General features: G+C 40.6%; 1 protein-coding gene across 2 annotated transcripts in view; it reads left to right on the top strand.

Moving 5' to 3' along the window:
* The first annotated feature begins 6,234 nt into the window (after positions 1-6,234).
* Positions 6,235-20,573, top strand: part of LARS2 (leucyl-tRNA synthetase 2, mitochondrial) — a 155,502-nt gene continuing 141,163 nt past the window's right edge. The window contains exons 1-3 of one of the 2 annotated variants that reach the window (XM_053598588.1): positions 6,235-6,354; positions 11,620-11,874; positions 18,745-18,873. In XM_053598588.1, the coding sequence (XP_053454563.1) occupies positions 11,641-11,874; positions 18,745-18,873 (363 nt within the window). In that variant the 5' untranslated portion in view covers positions 6,235-6,354; positions 11,620-11,640. The remainder of the gene's footprint in view (positions 6,355-11,619; positions 11,875-18,744; positions 18,874-20,573) is intronic. The other variant, XM_053598589.1, reaches the window with a different exon arrangement.

Raw genomic sequence — 20,573 nt, forward strand, 5'->3', positions numbered from 1 at the left:
AGGAGACCAGGAGACACACCGTATTTTGTATAATGTGCAATGTTTGCCTAAATTTTTGAGAGAAAAATAAGGATGTGCATTATATATGGGTAGCGATAATTCTGTATCAATATAAATGTCTTTAATTCTTGTATTTATGCTTATGTATAAAAATGTAACTCTAAAAAGCAAAAAATGATATCCATATGCAAAATAATACCCTGAAATATGGTAATCAATTTTCATGAACTTATGATGAACTTGCAACAAAAGCATTTTCAGCCAATCGAGAGCAATGTATTTCTCCTTGTACGCTTCAGGTGGGAGCTAGCAGTCTAGCTGATGTTTTTACAAAATTGATTGGAAAATCCCTTGGAAAATGTTGAAATGATTTTCATACACTGCAAGCTTTAAGCTTTGGATTTAAATTAAAAAATTAAAAAATTAAAACGAAAGATAGTTTCCCTGGAAGTTTGGGCCAACAACATGGGTGCAAATTATACATGGGAGTATATTATACATGGCAAAATATGGTAATAAGTCAATGTAATGTGTTTCCTAGACGGGATCTCAGACCAGATAACAGAAGGAAATGCCCTTACTATGATAAAGACTACTACCCTGTTTCCTCGAAAATAAGACAGTGTCTTATTTTAAGGTGTGCTCCCAAAGATGCGCTAGGTCTTATTTTCAGGGGACGTCTTATCTTTCCTGTAAGTAGGTCTTATTTTAGGAGGATGTCTTATTTTCGGGGAAACCGGGTATATACCTGTTTCTAAGAAACAAATTATCCTCTAAACATGGTAGCTTAAAACTACTAAGATTATCTCACATGGCTTCTGGGGAAGGGCTTAGCTGGGTGGTTCTGCTCGAAGGTCTCTCACGATGTCTCAGTCAAGCTATCAGATGGGGATGTAGTGTTGGAGGACTGGATGGGCTTGGAGGATCTGCTAGGCTCTGACCTGGATGTCAGTGCACAGCTTCAGTTCCTCATCATAGAGCCCTCTCTGTGAGGTTACTCAGGATGTGGCTTCCTCCTGAATAAGTGATGTAAGACAGAGAGAGACAGAGAGAGAGAGACCAAGATAACCCTATTTAGAAAGTGGCACGCTATTCCTTCTATATTCTTTTGGTCATAATCAATTATAGTGCAGTAGAGAAGAAACTATACAAGAGTGTGAATAATGGAGTGGGGGAGGAGGTCATTAGAGGTTGGCTACCACAAAGAGTACCTACCACAAACTTAAAGCAAACATTAGAACATCAGAAACAGCCCCATTCAAGTTAGGGACTGATGCCTACATCTGTTATCAACTCTTAGCAAATGTGAAACAAAGCTTTTCTCTCTGAGGATTGTTTGTGGTCTCTAGCATTGTTTGAACTTGACCAGCTTTTCAAGTTGAGTCCTGGTCAGAGGACACAAATAATGTTATGGGTGTGCCACTGGAGAGCTATGCTCCTTTAATGAGAAGGTGAGAAGTAAAGAATATTTCTGAAGATCCATAAATTAGACTGGAAATAAAAAACACCCCCAAAGGCATAAAATCAAACATAAAGTGATGGGCATCAATTACTTTATTGAACAAAAAATCTTATTTTTGCATGCAAAATCATAGAAACTATATCAGTTTATTATGGCTGCTATAATAAATAACCACAAACTTGATTGCTTAAAATATTACACATTTATTCTCAGAGGTCTGGATGTCAGAGACCCAAAATGTTTCACTGGGATGAAATCAGCATGTTAATAGAGATTTCTTCTCTATGGAGGCTCTAGAGGAGGATCCGTTTTCTTTCTTTGTTTTTTTTTAATTGTAAAATATATGTGACATACAGTTTACCATTTTAACCATTTTGTGTACAATTCGGTGGCATTCTCTTTCACATTGTTGTGCAAATATCATCACCACACATCTCCAGAACTCTTTTCATCTTCCTAAACTGAAACTCTGTACCCCTTAAACAGTAACTGCAGGCAGCGCCTGTGGCTCAAAGCAGTAGGGCGCCGGCCTCATATACCAGAGGTGGTGGTTCAAGCCCAGTCCCGGCCAAAAACTGCAAAAAAAAAAGTAACTGCTTCTCTCTTCCCACTCCCCACTCTCTGGCAACCACTATTCTACTTTCTGTCTACAGGTTTGATTGCTCTAATACTTTATATAAAAGAATCATATAGTACTTGTCCTTTGGTGACTCACTTATTTCACTTAGCTTTAGATTCATGTTTTAGCATCTGTCAGAACTTCCTTCCTTGAAGGCTGAGTAATACTCCATTGTATGCATATACTATGTTTTTTATCCATTGATGGACACTTGGGTTACTTGCACCTTTTGGCTGTAGAGAACAATTTGTGATAAACGTGGATGTACAAATATCTCTTTGAGGCCCTGCTTTCAATTTGTTTGGGTATCTACCTGGAAGTAGGATTTCTGGATCACACAGGAGAATCTGTATTCCTGCCTATTTCACTCTCATCCTTATGAGCTGCTCTGCTCTACTTGCATTCCTTGGCTCAGGGTCCCTTCCTTCCTCTTTTAAACCAGCATCTTGCTTCAGTGGTCACATTTCCTCTTCTGTCTCAAATTTCCCTCTGTCTCCCTCTTATAAAGACACTTGTGATGGCATTTAGGGCCACCTGGTAATTAAGGATAATCTCTCTATCTCAAAATCATTAATTTAATCACATGTGCAAAGTCTTTTCTGCAATATAAGGTGACATTCCTGGGTTTCAGAGAGAGATTAGGACCTGCACATCTCTGGGGACCACTACTCACCCCCACACAAGCTAAGAGAAAAAGTAAAAGGAATACAGAAACATCATGAAGAGAAAAGCCTATAAAATCCCACTGTGCCTAGAGATCATCGCAGGAAATAGTCTGGGACGAATTCTCATAGGTTTCTTCCCGTGAATATACTAACAAATGTCTTTCTTTAATTTCCTTTCCTTTTTTAAAAAAATCAATAGTGGGATAACACGCTGCAGAGCTCAGTGACTTGTTTCTTTCATTTAATAATGTATTAAAGCAAGCTCTTTTACGAGCGAAACAGATTTACTTTCATGCTACTATCTTCTTTGAAGTAAAAATAGCAACTTTCCAGTAAAGCAATGACTTTTAGAAAAATTCTGTAATCTTCTAGCAATGTCATCGTTAACTTTAATTCATAACAGGAAAGAGAGATTTTGAATCAAAATAAGGGTAGAGGTTGTCTTTTAGGTAAATTAGAGAAAGGGGCACTCTAGTTATACATAATATATGGATGTAGCATGATGTATCTGAAGTCTAACTTGCAGTAAGTTGGGGAGGTTAATATGCCAGTTAGTGTTTTCCTGGTACCACTTTAAATTAAGTATCTGGTGTTGGGGGTGGAAGAGATCAAGATACTTGGGGGTATAATCTTGGCTCTGCCATCAACCTGATGTTTGGCAAACCTTAGGCAAACCACGTCCAATCTCTGAAGCTTGGTATCCTCCTCTTTGAAGAAAGTGGGTTGGACTGGACGCTCTAAGGTCTTTGTCCTCCTCCATTCTGCACTTTGGGAAGAGTACTATTCTGGCAGGCTGGGGTTTTGAATACCAAACCTTTTACTAACTTTTGCTATAGGACCTTGAGCAAGACACTCAGCTCTGGTTGGGCTTCAGGTTATTCATCTGTAAAATGAGCAGACTAGATTGAAAAAGACCTAGATCTTTTCTAGCTCTCACATTCTAGGATAGTGAGTCTCAAACTTGAAAGTGCCTAGAATCACTTTGAGGTCTTGTTAAAATACAGACTCAGATCACCTGTTCTGGGCTGGAGGCGGAGCTTTTCATTTCTAGCAAATTCCCAAGTGAGGCTGATGCTGATCTAGAGACAACGCTTTGAATAAAAAGGTATCTGGATTTTGAACTTTCAAGAAACTTTGTTAGAGACATGGAAATGGGCGAAGGAGAATACTGGGTGTCCCTTGGGTGGAGTGCTGGTTGGGAGATACCTGATTCTATAGGGGTGTGCCCCTTTGCTTGCCTTCCTACGGATTAGCTATTGCTCAGCTCTGTAAGAACAAAAGCTAAGATGTAGAATAGAAATACAGTAGCCCTCTTTAGCCATAGTTTTGCTTTTCCTTAGCTTTGTGAGGCCAAAAAATATTAAATGAAAAATCCCAGCAATAAATAATTCATAAGTTTTAAGTTGTGAGCCCTCTGAGTAGCTTGATGAATTCTCATGCCATCCTGCCTGGGATGTGAACCATTGGGAATTATCCTTCTGTTCAGCATATCCATGTTGACTTAGTGCTCCCGGATATCAGATCAACAATCAGAAGAACAGTGAGTACTGTATAATAAAATATTTTCAGAGAGAAAGACTACATCTGCCTTTATTACAGTATATTGTTATAATTATTCTATTTCATTAGTTACTGTTGATCTCTTACTGTGCCTAACGTATAAAAATTTTATCATAGGTATGTATGCACACACACACACAAAACCCCCAAACCCAGAGTGTATACAGGGTTCTATACTGTGCGCAGTTTCAGGGACCCACTGGGGATCTTGGAACATATAACCTGAGGATAAAGGGGTACTACTGCAGTAACAAGATGAATTTTGTTTGGTAGCTCTGTAAAAACAATAGTGGTTCCCAAACATTACTTTTTTTTTTATCCTATAGGATATCAACTGATTTTGGATAATTAGCAAATTCATTAGTATTCTTGATGGCCCACATATGTGTTCTTCAAATTCTCTTTTAAACAGGATTTTACCTTTCTTTCTTTCTTTTTTTTTTTTTTGGAGACAGAGTCTCACTATGTCGCCTTGGGTAGAGTGCCATGGAGTCACAGCTCACAGCAACCTCAAACTCCGGGGCTTAAGAGATTCTCTTGCCTCAGCTTCCCAAGTAGCTGGGACTACAGGTGCCGGCCACAACTCCCGGCTATTTTGTTGTTGTTGTTTGGCAGGCCCAGGCTGGGTTCGAACCTGCCAGCTCCAGTGTATGTGGCTGGCGCCCTAGCCCCTTGAGCTATAGGCGCAGGGCCAGACTCATTGATTTTTTTTTTTTTTTTTGTAGAGACAGCGTCTCACTTTATCGCCCAGGGTAGAGTGCTGTGGGTCACACAACTCACAGCAACCTCCAACTCCTGGGCTTAGGTGATTCTCTTGCCTCAGCCTCCCGAGCAGCTGGGACTACATGCGCCCGCCAGAATGCCTGGCTATTTTTTGTTGCAGTTTGGCGGGGGCTGGGTTCGAACCCTCCACCCTCGGTATATGGGGCCAGTGTCCTACCCACTGAGCCATAGGCACCGCCCCAGATTCATTGATTAACTGATTACAAGCAAGAAACACTTGCAAGGTGTGCGGTGATCATAGTGGGGCATTGAGATACACAAACTACTCTAGGAAATGCTTTCCTGACTCCTGGTCCACTTACCAGGTGAGAAGAGTACTTTACCTCCAATCTACCTTGTTCAGGGTAATTCCCCCCTCACCTGCCTTCACAACTAGCCACTCATGGAACACGGAGGAAGAAGGTGCCTCAGTAGTCAGGCAGTGCAGGACCAATACCAGTCAAGAAGTCAAGAGACCTGCTCAAACCCAGGAGGCCGATGTCGCTGCTCCGGGATTCGAACCCTAGCGTCTGAGCTACTTGAGGGCTCTCTTCACTACCTGATACCTCGTGTATTCTGGGGCTCTCAGACACCTGCTACCATGGTAGTAACTTGAAGCCCAGCGTTTTGAGGACGCCATACGCGCGGCAAAGCCTGTGGCTTAAAAGCTATACCCCCAAAAGTATCCCACGCACTCAGTACTATTATAAAACTAATACATAATCACTTACACATTCATACAAGGATATCACACAAATGTAGTCCAGAAAGAAGAAGGGGAAGAGGGAGAAGGGAGGGGCAGGAGGTGGTGAAGGGAGGGTATGTGGTGGGATCCCACCTAATGTGCACAATGCAAGGGTACATTTCAAAACAACTAAGAGTATATTACGTGTTAGCACAAAAAATAAGTAAGGTCATGGTTATGTAAAACAGTTTAAGCATTCCATACTGTATATCAAATCATCGCATTGTACCCCATAAATGTATACAGTTATGATTTAATAAAAATTAAATTAAAAAAAAAAAAGCTGTGCCCCGGGCGAGAGTTAGAACCAGGCTTGCCTGGCTGCGCCCTCGGCCAGCCCCGCGCGCAGCTGGGAGTCAAGTACTCCGCACTCTCCCGCCTTCGCCGACTCCGCCCCCGCCTGTCTGTGTCTGCGGCGACTGCTATCAATAAAGTTGTTGTTCTGCCAACATGGCGGCGCCCATGGTGCCAGGCCCTGCGGTGTTCGCCTAAAGGTGGGAAACGAGGCATGGAGGAGCTGCAGGCCAGAACCTATGAGCAGGTAAACTCCTGGCCAGGGCTGAGCGGGACGAGAGAGGTGGATGTTCTCTACCCTCGGATCGAGAGGTCTCGACTTGCTGAGGCAGAAAGGGAAAGTGCAGGCTGGATTAGGTGGTCCCAGAACCTTGCAGTTTCCAAACTGGAAAGTCTCTGATATCCAGATATTTAGGCTCTTTGAACCACTCACCCCATTGATAGTGTTGGACTCCTTACCAGAAAAACGCACAAGTATACATAGTTTTGTATTCAAGTTTATCTCTCCACTATTCCCCTACTCCAGTTCATCCGTGGGTCTTCGCTCCCTGAGCTTTGGACACAGTTGAAGGACATCCATTACATCTCCAAGGGTACATTGTCCCAACATGATAGGGCTGGAAGGTCCTCAGAAACTATCTGGTTCTATTTCCTTATCTTACAGAGAAGATGATGTTTCAGACGGGACATAATTTGACTGAGATTACAAAGGGAATGCATAACTGCAATACCCAAGATAGCTATTTTTTGTTGCAAAACTTGATTTCTTTAAGATTAATTTTCTCAGGTACATTCTTTGCACTTTTTTGGGGGGGGTGTACAAAAATTCCCTCATGTGCTTCTCCCATGTGTCCTGTTTCTTTATGTACTACTCTTCTCCCGAGTTTCTTTGTCCGTATAATAGGATCATCAATTTGGGTCCAGTTCTCAGGCCCCTCCTATTCTCAAAAACCTTAACCACAAGCCCCAAGAGAGGTTGGGGTCAGGACTGATTCTAAAGTAGGTGGAGTAGTGGAGAATGATGTGTTGGAATGATGTGGTAGAAAAGACAAGATTCCAAGCATATAGGGAAGGAACTGGATGAGCTAGATCTAAGGAAGGAATGGACCAAGTTGATAATAAATATAAGACACAAGCCACACCTTTCACATTGATTGTATCCACAAAACGCTCTAAAAAATGTGTGTTCCTTGCTGTTGAAAGAGGCAGTACCCATCGAGGCTTTGGTGGAGGAGTACTTGAGTGGCCAAGAACAGGGCCTGGGGAGTAAAGGAAGGGGGCTCTGTAATGAATCATAGCTATGAGTACAAACCATATGTTGATTTCTTTAAGTCCTAGTGAATCAGAATCTCAGATTGATCTTGGGGACCCTAACCCAAAGGGTGTGAACTTTTCTTAAAAAAAAATTTTTTTTTGAAACGGTTTTATTCTGTCACCCTGGGTAGAGTGCTGTAGCATCACAGCTCATAGCAATCTCAAACTCTTGGGCTCAAGAGAGCCTCTTCAGCCTCCTGAGTAGCTTGGACTACAGGTGCCATCGTGATGCCTGGTTAGTTTTTCTATTTAGTAGAGATGGGGGCCTCACTCTTGCTCAGTCTGGTCTTGAACCTCCTGAGCTCAGGTGATCCACCTTCCTCAGCCTCCCAGGGTGCTAGGATTACAGGTGTGAGCCACACACTTTACCAGATTACTCCCCAGAGAGGTGGAATCAATTTACCTTTCCACCAGCAGTTTAAAAATGCATATTTCTTTTAATTTAAACAAATTTTGCCAATTGGATATGTAAACTATTTCATTGTTGTTTTAATTTGTATTTACTTGATTAGTTATAAAGTTGATCGTTTTCATATTGCCTATTTGTAAGTCTCCTATTTTCCTTTGCCCATTTTTAAAATTAGTTTTTGGTGTTTCTCTTGTTATACATGAACCTAAGAGTAAAATAATCTTTTGTCATTGCAATTTTCATAAACCTTTTCTCTCAACTATTTGCTTTCTAATTTTGTTCTTTATGTTTCTGGTGTACAGATTATTTTTTATTTTTTAAAGTCAGATTTATCAGTATTTTCTTCATGAATTATTTCATTGTTTTTATGCTCAGGTCATAACATCCTATACCTTGTAAAGGTTTATTAAATACTCACTTGTGGTTTCAGCTTGTTTTATAGCATTTTTAAAAGTGTCCTATAATCTATGTGGGACTTACTCAGGTTTGTGGTTTGAGGTCAGACTCTAATTTTAATTTTTCTCCCATTCATGGAATAATCTATTGTTTTCTAACCTATTTGTGCTTTTTTTTTTGCAGTGTCTGGCCTGGGCTGGGTTTGAACCCGCCACCTCCGGCATATGGGGCTGGCACCCTACTCCTTTGAGCCACAGGCACTGCCCTGCTTTTTATTTTTTAATGAACTTTATTTATTTTTTGAGACGGTCTCATTCTATCACCCCAACTACAGTACAATGGTGTTATCGTAGCTCACTGCAACCTCAAACTCCTGGGCTTAAGGCATCCTCCTGCCTCAGCCTCCTGAGTAGCTGGGACTGCAGGTAGGAGGCTAATTTTTCTTGCTTTTTCTTTGGCTGGATGCAGGCTATCTTTTGGCTTTGACCTCAAGTGCTAGGATTATAGGCTTGGGCCACTGAACCTAGCCTTAAATCAACTTTAAATTCTTTTAAATACCCATATCTGACCAGGCACAGTGGTGGCTCATCCCTATAATCCTAGCACTCTAGGAGGCTGAGGTGGGTGGATCACTTGAGCTCACGAGTTCCAGACCAAGCTGAACAAGAGAAAGATCCTGTCTCTACTAAAAATAGCTGGGCATTGTGGCAGGTGCCTATAGTTCCAGTTACTGGGGAGGCTGAAGCAAAAGGATCACTGGAGCCTAAGAGTTTGAGGTTGCTGTGAGCTGTTATGCCATAGCACTCTACCCAGGGTAGCAGAGTGAGACTCTGTCTCAAAAAAAGAAAAGAAATACCCGCATCTGTTTCAAGATTCTTTTTTTTTTTTTTATTAAATCATAGCTGTGTACATCAATATGATCAAGATTCTTTAGTCTGTTGGTTTATTTATGAAAAGGAGAGGTTATTAATAAGCCAGGTATTATGTAAACATTTTTAGAAAGCTTGTTCTTGTTTTATAGACAGGGAGTATTATTGTGTCTTGTTTATGATTCGGTGTATAATACACATGTTTAAGTAAGTTATAGAGACTAGGTTAGAATTTCAAGTGAATGAATGACCAATCTTCATTCTGTTTATTGGAGAGCTGTCTGCATTCTTTGATGTTTCATTCATCACAATGGCTAACCAACTTTGAGACCCAAAACTTGTGAAATTGAGATTCAGATCAATGTATATTTTATGATTATATTGTTTCTCATTGTTTCTATGTGTATTTGAGAGGATAGCCCAGAGCACTCTCCTTATGTATTCTTAGGGAATGCTGTCTAGGAGAGAAATATCAGGCATCTCTCTGTACACCCTCTGCTAAATAGGCATTCTTTGGCTTGCAGAGGTATGAAAATGCTGACTTGCCAAGAGAACCATGAAATCAATGATTCCTATAGAAAGTTCTAATTATATAGAAATCTAAACCCTAAAAATACATGTAATTGCCTTACGTGTACAAAGTATATGTGTATTGTGCAGGTCAGATGGAATTGCTAATATTTAACCAATTATAACCAGCAATATTTAACTGAATTGCTAACAGTTCACCTTGATACCTGTAGTCACATCTAAGCTTTAAAATAGCCAAGCCTAACTAATAGGGAGTTTTTTTGTTTTTTTTTAGATTCCACCCCTAAAAAAGCAAGAGGTGTTTAGGCCAGGTATGGTGGCTCACACTTGTAATTCTACCACTCTCAGAGGCCAAGGTAGGAGGATTGCTTGAGCAATCCTCAAGCAATCCTTGAGTTTGAGACCAGCCTGAGCAAGAGTGAGGCCTTGTCTCTACAAAAAATAGAAAAATTACCCAGGGGCAGTAGCTTGCACCTTGTAGCCCCAGCTACTAGGGAGACTAAGACGGGAGGATCACTAGAGCCCAGGATTTTGATATGCAGTGAGGAAAAAAAAACAAGAGGTATTTAATAGAGTGGGACTTGGTATGTCAACAACTTCGGCAGACCAACTTGTAAGATACTAACTCTATGATGACATTTTATGTGAGTCAAACCCACTTACATAAGCCTCTGTTATTCTTCCCAGTAACATTTGTGATCCAGTACTGCTTTGGAACAGACTGATACCTTACCTTGATAGATACAGAAAGAATTTTGAGAGAATCAAAGAATTACCACCAGTTTAGAGTGCCAGGTTTCTTTATTTCTCTTGTTTTTAAAAGATCTGTTAAAGGGCCAAGGAAGGGGAAGGGAGGGGGGAGGTTTTGGTGGAGGGAGGGTAATGGGTGGGGCCACATCTATGGTGCATCTTAGAATGGTTACAGGCTATTGCACTAAGGTACACAGCTATGATTTAACAACAAAAAAATTTAAAAGAAGATCTGTTTTCATTGTAGCACTTCTCAAATGCTATTATGCAAGAAGGCAGAAAGTTTAGGGGATTTATTCATAAATCTTAAGTATTTGATGAAAGCTCACCTTAATCTTTTAAACAGCGAAAAAACATGAAACTTCTTCAGTGAGGTCATATTTATTTGTTTCTTAGCTGTTTCCCTGCTAGTATGTGCCATGCAAGAAGGGGCTTTGTTTTTGTTCACTACTGTATTCCCTGTGCCTAGAACAGTGTGTGGACTAGCAGCACTTAATAAATATCTGGTAAATAAATGAGGAACTGAATGAATAAACAGTCTTCTACATAACGGTTATTTTCCGGCTCAGATCACAAGGTATATTTCACTCCTAATATGTATGAGAATGCGCGGTCTCTGGTCCTCTGGGAGACCTGTGTTTAGACCCCTTCCAATTTTTGAGCCTGAGGCCAAGCAAAGATGTGCTTGGAACTCTTCTGACTTCTGGAGAGGTGGGAGTTGAAGCCTGCTGGAGAGACCCTAGGCTGGCCTACAGGGAAAGGAGGGGGACTTCACTGTCTTACCTGTTGCTGGTGAAGTTGCTCAGGAGCTGGCCCAGCTGGTGGTCTCCCTTTGTTCTTAGAGGGTTTTTGTATCTTTCCTGTTGGGAGGCACTGACCACCTCTATATTTTCCGTTGAAGAGTTTGTGTTTAGCTGGGCATTGTAGCAGATGCCTGTAGTTCCAGCTACTTGGGAGGCTGAGGCAAGAGAATCACTTAAGCCCAAGAGTTGGAGGTTGCTGTGAGCTGTGATGCTACGGCACTCTACTGAGGGCAACATAGTGAGACTCTGTCTCAAAAAAAAAAAAGTTTGCGTTTAGCTCAATTGAACTTCTAAAGTATTCTTTTCAGAGAAAAAAAATCATCAAAAGAATAAGAGAAAGCAGGTGAGTGGGTAGGGAACCCGGGGCTGTGCTGAATGCAAAGGTAAGCTTGGGAGAGGGTTTAAGGCAGCTCCTAAGTGTGCTTTCTGCTCTCTTTCAGACCCTTCTCACTTTCTGAAGAATGGCTTCTACTTGGCAGAGATTGGGTCTTTATGCCTCTCTTCTGAAAAGACAGCTAAATAGTGGGTCAGATGTCATCAAGTGGGAAAGGAAAGTAATTCCAGGATGTACCAGAAGTATTTACAGTGCCACAGGAAAGTGGACGAAAGAGTATACGTTGCAGACTAGAAAGGATGTTGAGATGTGGTGGCATCAGCGAATAAAAGAACAGGCCTCCAAAATTTCAGAAGCTGATGTGAGTATCCTGAGAGATTCTGGGAGGGCAGAGAAGAGTGCTAAGGGCTTGGACTCTGGGGTCAAACTGCCCAATTCAAATAAGTTATCAAGTATGTGACCTTGAACCTAATTATTGGCCCTGTGCTTCATTTTTCGTATCTAAAATGGAGGGTGAGGCTCAGCACTTGTAGCACAGTAGTTACTGCACTGGCCACATACACCAAGGCTGGCGGGTTCGAACCCGGCCCATGCCAGCTAAACAACAGTGACAACTGCAACAAAAAAATAGCCAGGCGTTGTGGTGGGCGCCTGTAGTCCCAGTTACTTGAGAGGCTGAGGCAAGGGAATCGCTTAAGCCCAAGAGTTTGAGGTTTCTGTGAGCTGTGATGCCATGGCACTCTACCAAAAATAAAATAAAATAAAATGGAGGGTGATAATAATAGTTGCACTATTGTGAGGGGTGAACGGACAGCAAGGGATAACTGAGATGATACAAGGATAGTGCTTAGAAGAGTTTCTCTTGTGGTGGATATGTATATGGTAATATATTTTGCATACAAAGTTCATGGCAGGCAGTACCACACCAGACTTTCTGGAGCAACATTTACCAGGGGAAGCTTACCAAGACAGGAACGCTGGCAGCTGTTAGGTCCTCCATGGTCCATTGCATAGGGGACAGCAGACAGGGATCTGGAAGTGTTAGATGTGAGATGCCTGGAGACGAACCTGGTCCCTCACTGACTGCCCATTCTAAGAAGTATTTACCTTGTCCCTTGGCATGACCTTGGCTTCCAACTTTGTCCTGCCACCTCAGCATCATGGTTTGGAGGATACCAGTCCTTCTCCCTGTGTGATCTGGGGTTGGAGTCCTGCCTTGCAGTAGCAGCTGTCTGGCTCTTGGCCTCTGATCCAGATGCACAAGCTCACCACTTTATCTGAATTAATTGTGTTAAATCTTTGGATGTAGCCAGTTACCATGGAGTGCGCTCTGCTCCTTTTCTGAGAGGCCAGCCTGTTGGGGATTAGTCTTGCACGTGTTAACCCTTTGCTTTTGATATTGGTCAGAATGACAGATGAGAGATGGGATCTGTCACATGGAATGTTTGATCTGATCAGAGCAAAAATTAGAGTTTTTCTCTTAAATTCTGACCATACCTTTGTAATAGTTACAGTCAAATAATACAGCCTTTAATGAAAGAGATTAGGCCCAAGGCAAGGGTTGAGGAGGTATAGCTGCACAAGACTGCACCTCGCTGGACTTGCCTTTCCCCATCTCCCGATTCTCAGTCATCACACTTGTCCTTTTCATGAGATTGGCCATGTGAAAAATGGGCAAGGGGAGGGAGTTACTTGTGTTAAACTGAGTGATGGTTTTGGGCCTTAGCTAGAAGGATAATCTGGTATTGAGAGAGAAGTAGTATGTGACAAGTAAAATGAAATGATAAAAAGGAAGGTGTGAATATGACACATAGTTTTATAATGAAAGCTTGACTTTTGCCTCATTAGGAAGTGAAAAGCTGTTGTATAACATGACCAGACCAAGGTATCTAACTGTATTTTGGAAATAAACTCTAGGGAGCAGTTTAGTTCTGAGTGAGGAGAATAAAATTAGCTTTTTTTTCTTTTGGTTTAGAATAGATTATAATTTAGTGACTTCCAAACATTTTGAAATTCTAGCATATTGATTTTGTGATATTTCGTTCTTCTTTATTCAGTTTTTTTTCAAACATTAAATGAATCAAAATAAACTGTGTCTTGATAATTGGGGAAATAGCACAGGGCCGTTGTGTGTGGCTCCCTGGTGGCGCTCTGTCAGGGTGGAGAGGCAGCACTCTTAACACAGCTCCGCCCCAGAAACAGGCATGATCCAGATCACTTCATTTAACCTGCAGAATTCTCAGGCTCCTTGCATTGTTGATCTCATAGGATTGTTTTGAAAATCAAATGAGAAAATGTGGCTGAACACATTTTACAAACTGAAGTGTTACATAAATAAAAAATACAAAAGATCAAAACATGATGTGTCATTATCAGGAACTGAAACTATGACTGTCTGCTGGTGGATTTCTGAAGCATTTATAATCAACCTCACTCTGATGTTAGATACATTTGAAACTACCCAAATGACTTTTTCCAAGTTGAATGTCTTGCCATCATTCCCATAGTCATCATTTAAAAAAAAATTTCCACTTAATGAATATTTTATTATGTGCCAGGCACCATCATTCTGCTCATTATCTCATTTAATCCTGAAACAATCCTGAGGGTAGGTGTTATTATCCTCATTGTGAAGGTAAGAAAACTGAGGCTCAGACAGAGGTTTGGTAATTTGCCAAGATGCACAATTAGCATGTGGTGGAGACAAGATTTGAAGCCAGACACCTTTGATTCCGGAGCTCCTGCTTCTACCTGAAACCTTCTTTTGTCTCACCTTTGATTTCTCAGATAGCAATTAAATCCTGAAAGGCAAAGGAATTTGCCCAAGACCTCACAGCTAGGGGCAGAGCTAGCACCAGAACTAGGCCTCCGGACTCCTGCTGACGTGCGGCTTTTACCCTGTCATCCTTTGGGCTCAGCCTCGGAGGGTGAATGGTGAAGAGCCAGAAGTCATCTTTCTTCTAAAGACAGAAGCTGACAAAGATAATAGACCCACTTATAAAAGCCATTTTTTCCCCATAGCTTAACAATCTTGATATTTTTTAAGGCTTAAATTCTTATGCTTTTATATTATTATGAAAATGTCCCTTTCAGTCAGAATCCTGCTCAATTATAATATAGATGCCCATAATTTCTTCCTTCTGCCCCAGATGGTATAAGTCATTTCATTGTCACAGAGAAAAATGACTTAATTCACACAAAAAAGCAAAATGTAGGGATAGGCAATAACCTGAATACCTTTTCTGGAATAAACAAAAATATTCATGAATATTAAAGACTTTTGCTGATAATACTTTTCTGTGTATTCTTGATTAACTCAGATTTGAAGCTTGGCTTTGCTAATGTATAATGAATCATTTGATTTTGCTATTAATTTTTAATCTTTATGGAGCAAATATACAAATAGGAGATACTAGCAAACTGTATGTGGAAAATGTTTGGGACAGGATTGTTAAATAAAAATAGCAAAATAAGCATATTAGTATAACAAAAAAAGATGATTATAATAAAAATAGTTTTATGTGAAAGCTTTAAAATGAAAAACTAGAAATAGCTTATATCAAGGATTTTCTTTTCTTTCTTTCTTTTTTTTTTTTTACTGGCTCCCAAAGAATTCTAACAGCTTTTTTCTCATATTTCTAAAAATTTCCAAAGAAAAGGCCACAGGCCTAAGCCATTGGAAGGAATAAAAGTTGGAGTAGAGTGGATGGTTTCTCATTTCCAATTATGGACTAAGTAAACGAATGAGGTCTTGCACCTTCTTTGAGGGGCTTGTTCACAAGCTGAGATTATCTGTCACTCACCTTCTTAATGACAGTTAAGAACTCCTGAGTCCCCAGGACCCCTGAATCTCAGGTTCTCCTTCACACTGCTGAGGTTTTCCTAAGAGTTATAAATCTACAATTTCCGGTTGAGGTGTATGACCTATGTGTGGCTTTCCATCCTGTTTACATAAATAAATGTAGTTGTCATTTTCACAGTCACATATGATTTTCTGTTTGTATATGATCCGGATCCCTTATCCACTCTCCTTTTCCTTCTTTTCTTTCAGGTAGCTTTCCATAATACTCCTTGGTAATTTCTAGATGGTCAGCACAGAGAAAAGTTCTACTCTAGTTGAATTTTTTTTTTTCTTGCCAATATTAAAGGGTTTGTTTAACTTCTGTGCTGAAGGAAGGAAGATGGACTTCTTGGCAAGAATCTGATTTCTGGTTTCTTTCTTTTTTCTGGTTTCTTCTGTTACCAGTCATGCAGATACTCAGCAAAAAATATAAAAATCCACCCTCCTCCTATACATGTACACAAATGAAAGGTTATGAACATTCTGTTTTGTATTTGTTTTCATTACTTTAGGGGAAGCAAATTCTTAAAGAAGTCTAGTAAATCTCCAGGAAAGGAGTAAGGCCAGAAAGAGAAACACAGAGGGCGGTGATAAGTAAATAAAACAGTGATGATAGCAGAAGTAGTTACCTATTGTCCTCCCTTTAATCAGAGCCCCCTCTCCCGTGGCGTGGGGTTGGGAGAATCCTTCTTTCCCTGGACAGTTTGCTGGGGTAAATGCCTTTTGCTAAAAAGTACTTTACAGGGGCCAGTCATCAGGCTCTGAGCACAAAGGCCAACAAGCATTTATCCAACATCTGTTAAACCCCTGCTTGGGTGGGGCTGTGTGTGCAAAGGAGGAGGTTAAAACAGTCCTTGCTCTTGAACAATAGGTGCCCCCAATAAGGAGTTGATTCAATGACTACCCCTTTTTGGAGGCTTCATGTGCACAAACTCATGATGACATTCACCATTTTACCAGTGGAAGACCTACAATGCCAAAGTCAGCAACCCATTCAGGCCTTACTGCTCAGTGTTCATTCTGTGCATGGTTTTCTGTGTTTCTCAAGATGAAGCTGCTTCTTGGGAAGCTGGAGAGTTACAAACCCTGGTCTGAGGCTGCCTATTTGCTACCCATGGAAAACAATAACCTTCTGTCTTTTTTGGTTAAGGTCTCCTCATTACCTTCCCATTTCAACTTTTTCTGTTGAAATAGCAGCTCACACAGTGGGGAAACTCAGGACCCAAACTGGTACCTCATGATCTTGCTCTTACTGCTGAATCTAAGTCTCAACATAGTGATAGGGAATTTAAGGGAATTTAAGAAGAGGCTCCAATTTTAGAGATGTCACATCTATGTGACTCAACTACCGTTTCCTTGAATTACATGAATATATGTGTTAGACTTAGAGCTTCATTTAGAAAAACAGATAGTTCTTTAATTCTTTAAGACCTAGATAGATGCTATCTTAAAAGAGAAGCTTTTTTTTTTTTTAGAGAATCAGTGAAACCAAAAGTTTATTTTTTGAAAAGATCAGGGAAATTGACAAATCTTTGATTATTCTGACAGACCAAAAAATAAATAAATAGTGCAAGAAAATAGAGGCATTACTACATTTTTTTTTTTATTGTTAAATCATAGCTGTGTACATTAGTGCAATCAAGGGGTATAATGTGCTGGTTTCATATACAATCTGAAATATTCTCATCAAACTGTTCAACGTAGCCTTCATGGCATTTTCTTAGTTATTGTATGTAGGCATTTGTATTCTGCCTTTAGTAAGTTTCACCTGTACCCATTCTAAGATGCACCGTGGGTGTGGCCTCACTGATTACCCTCCCTCCACCTTAACCTCCCCCCTCCCTTCCCCTTCCTTGGCCCTTTCCCCATATTCTTGTGCTGTAGTTGGGTTATAGCCTTCATGTGAAAGCTATAGTTTAGGTTCATAGTAGGGCTGAGTACATTGGATACTTTTTCTTCCATTCCTGAGATACTTTGCTAAGAAGAATATGTTCCAGCTCCATCCATGTAAACATGAAAGAGGTAAAGTCTCCATCTTTCTTTAAGGCTGCATGATGATATTCCATGGTATACATGTACCACAATTTGCTAGTCCATTCCTGGGTCAATAGGCACTTGGGCTTAGCAATTATGAATTGGGCTGCAATAAACATTCTGGTACAGATGTCATTGTTATATTGTGACTTTTGGTCTTCTGGGTATAAACCTAGTAAAGGAATTATAGGATCGAATGGCAGGTCTATTTTTAGGTCTCTAAGTATTCTCCAAACATCCTTCCAGAAGGAACATATTAGTGTGCATTCCCACCAGCAGTGTAGAAGTGTGCCCTTTTCTCCATACCCATGCCAACATGTCTGGTTTTGGGATTTTGTTATGTGGGCTACTCTTACTGGGGTTAGGTGATATCTCAAAGTAGTTTTGATTTGCATTTCTCTTATGGTTAAGGATGATAAGCTTTTTTTCATATGTTTGTTGATTGTGCGTCTGTCTTCTTTAGAGAAGTTTCTCTTCAAGTCCCTTGCCCACCCTGAGATAGGATCACTTGTTCTTTTCTTGCTACATTTGAGTTCTCTGTGGATTCTAGTTATTAGACCTTTATCAGAGGTATAACCTGCAAATATTTTCTCCCATTCTGAGGGCTGTCTGCTTGCTTTACTTACTATGTTCTTGGGTGTGCAGAAGCTTTTTAGTTTGATCAGGTCCCAGTAGTGTATTTTTGATATTGCTTCAATTGCCTGGGGAGTCCTCCTCATAAAATATTCACCCAGGCCGATTCCTTCAAGAGTTTTCCCTGCACTTTCTTCAAGTATTTTTATAGTTTCATGTCTTAAGTTTAAATCTTTTATCCAGTGAGAGTCTATCTTAGTTAATGGTGAAAGGTGTGGGTCCAGTTTCAATCTTCTGCAGGTTGCCAAAAGAGAAGCTTTTATTTTTATTTTTATTTTTTTTGTAGAGACAGAGTTTTCACTTTATTGCTCATGGTGGAGTGCCATGGCGTCACACAGCTCACAGCAACTTCAGCCTCCCGAGTACCTGGGAATACAGGCGCCCGCCACAACGAAAAGAGAAGCTTTTAAAGAGAAAATAAATTAAAAATACAGGATGTCCATAAAGTTCATGTGCAATTACACACGAACTTGACACCTTGTGTATATGACTAATTAGCACTTAGAGGTTGTTTGGCATCATTTTGGACATTCTTTAGTCTAAACCAGGGCTTTGAATTTTGGTTTTTGACATTTTTGTCAATTTACATGATAGGAACAGTATTTTTTTAAAGGATATTTTTAAATGTTAAAGTATTACCTTGAGTAAAATGCTAAAATATTATATGTGCCTGTGGAGTTCCCAGAAAACACTTAATAAATACTCATCGTCATTCTTTCCTAGAAATCAAAGCCCAAGTTTTATGTGCTTTCCATGTTCCCTTATCCTTCTGGGAAGCTGCATATGGGCCACGTGCGTGTCTACACCATCAGCGACACCATTGCACGGTTCCAGGTGATGAAGGGGATGCAGGTAAGGAAAGATGCCTGCTGGAAGAGCCTTTGTCTGCCCTACTCAGGAGAAGAATGTAGTAATATGTGTTTAAGACAAAGAAAACCAACTTTAGTTAAGATTAGAACCCCTTCGAAGATGAAGATAAAAGCTCAAGAGTTTCCTAAAGCCCTGGATTAACTGGGAGGCAGCTGTGTGTTGGGTGTTGTGGTAGAGATGGAGATGGGGTGGGCGTGGGGCGAAAGCTGGATGTGAGCATAGGTGACACTGCAGTCTTCCCAGGAGGAGCTCACCCGTAAGTTGAGGATGAGGGGTGGAAGCCAGTAGCACAACACAGATGGATGCTGTGAGCGGCAGGTGGAGCCATAAGAGATTTTCTTCTTTTTAATATTTTCCACACTCTCTGAGTATGTATTTATTTTATAATGGAAAAAATAAAATGTAAGAAGAAAAGTACTTGGGGAGTGACAACCCTGGGGAGTTGGGAAAGGCTCCACTCAAGAGGGAACTTACATAGGGTCTGATAGGACAAGATGAAATTTACTAGGAGTGTGGAGGACAGAGCCCCCTTCCTGGCTGATGTGGGTCGGTCCTCTTTATCTCAGAGCCCGCTCTTTACTCTTTAGCAACACTCATCTGTAAGATGGGATGGGACAACCATAATACCTTTTTTACCAACCTGAGGAGGCAGGCAGGCTTAAAGAAGGGCTGAGATTGACACAGCTGCCAGGATTCAAACGCCGGCTCTTAACACTTGTGAGCTGTGTGACCTTTGACTAGTTAATTAAATAAAATAGTACCTGCTCCATCAGTCTGTTGTAAAAGTTTAAAGGAGATGACTGCGAAGCACTTAGAACATCATAGCACATAGTATGTCATCAATGAATATTAGTGAATGCCAGGCAGTGAGAGAAAATCTACGCACACCATTCCTGTACATTTCTGCCCTACTTTGTGTTTATTAGCCTCTTTAGTAGCTTGAGATACACCATGGAGGGACTATTTACAAATCACAGCCTTTTCCTCCAGACAGCCAATTGTTAAGTGTTTACTGACACCCCACTGGCAATTACTGTTATTGACCAGACAGGCCGTATGCAAATGATATCTGTCACCTCTCAGTTTTTCATAAAGATTTTCATTTAGAAGGGTAAGTGCATCTGTTGGTCATAATTGGTTGGAAAATTTATGTTGAGCTGACATTGGCAACAAGAAGTATTCCTAAAAGGGAATCGGATTGTAATGCCTCTTTGTACTTGAAGAGTTAATAACCTTATAGTACTAAATTCAGAGATTTGTGTTCTGCTTTACTATGGGTAAGGATATTTGTCTTCCTGAAGTTTGTCAGACGTTAGTTTCCTCTGACATTGTTTTCCATTATTTCTGCTGTGTTTATTAGAAAGAGGTAGGACAGAATGAATTAGCTCTTGGCCTAAAGTATAATTCTTTATCTGTGATTCTTCGACTAGATTTGTGTTGTATTTTTACTTATGCAACTTATTCTTGATACTTAGCGTAGGCAAGTGCTGAAGATTAAGCTTTTACAGCAAAACTGTACATTTAGGATAGGGTGCAGGAAAGCCTGTGAGCAGATAAGTGGTTGAGGATGGTGTAGGTGGGATTCTAATTCCCTTAGATGGGATGAGATGTTACAGAGGAAGCGAAGGCAGAGTCCTAGGCCCAGAGGAACTGGGACCCTTGCATATAGCTCAGGCCTGAAA

This window comes from Nycticebus coucang, chromosome 8 (genome assembly GCF_027406575.1).
Source record: "Nycticebus coucang isolate mNycCou1 chromosome 8, mNycCou1.pri, whole genome shotgun sequence".
In the NCBI taxonomy this organism is placed as follows: domain Eukaryota; kingdom Metazoa; phylum Chordata; class Mammalia; order Primates; family Lorisidae; genus Nycticebus; species Nycticebus coucang.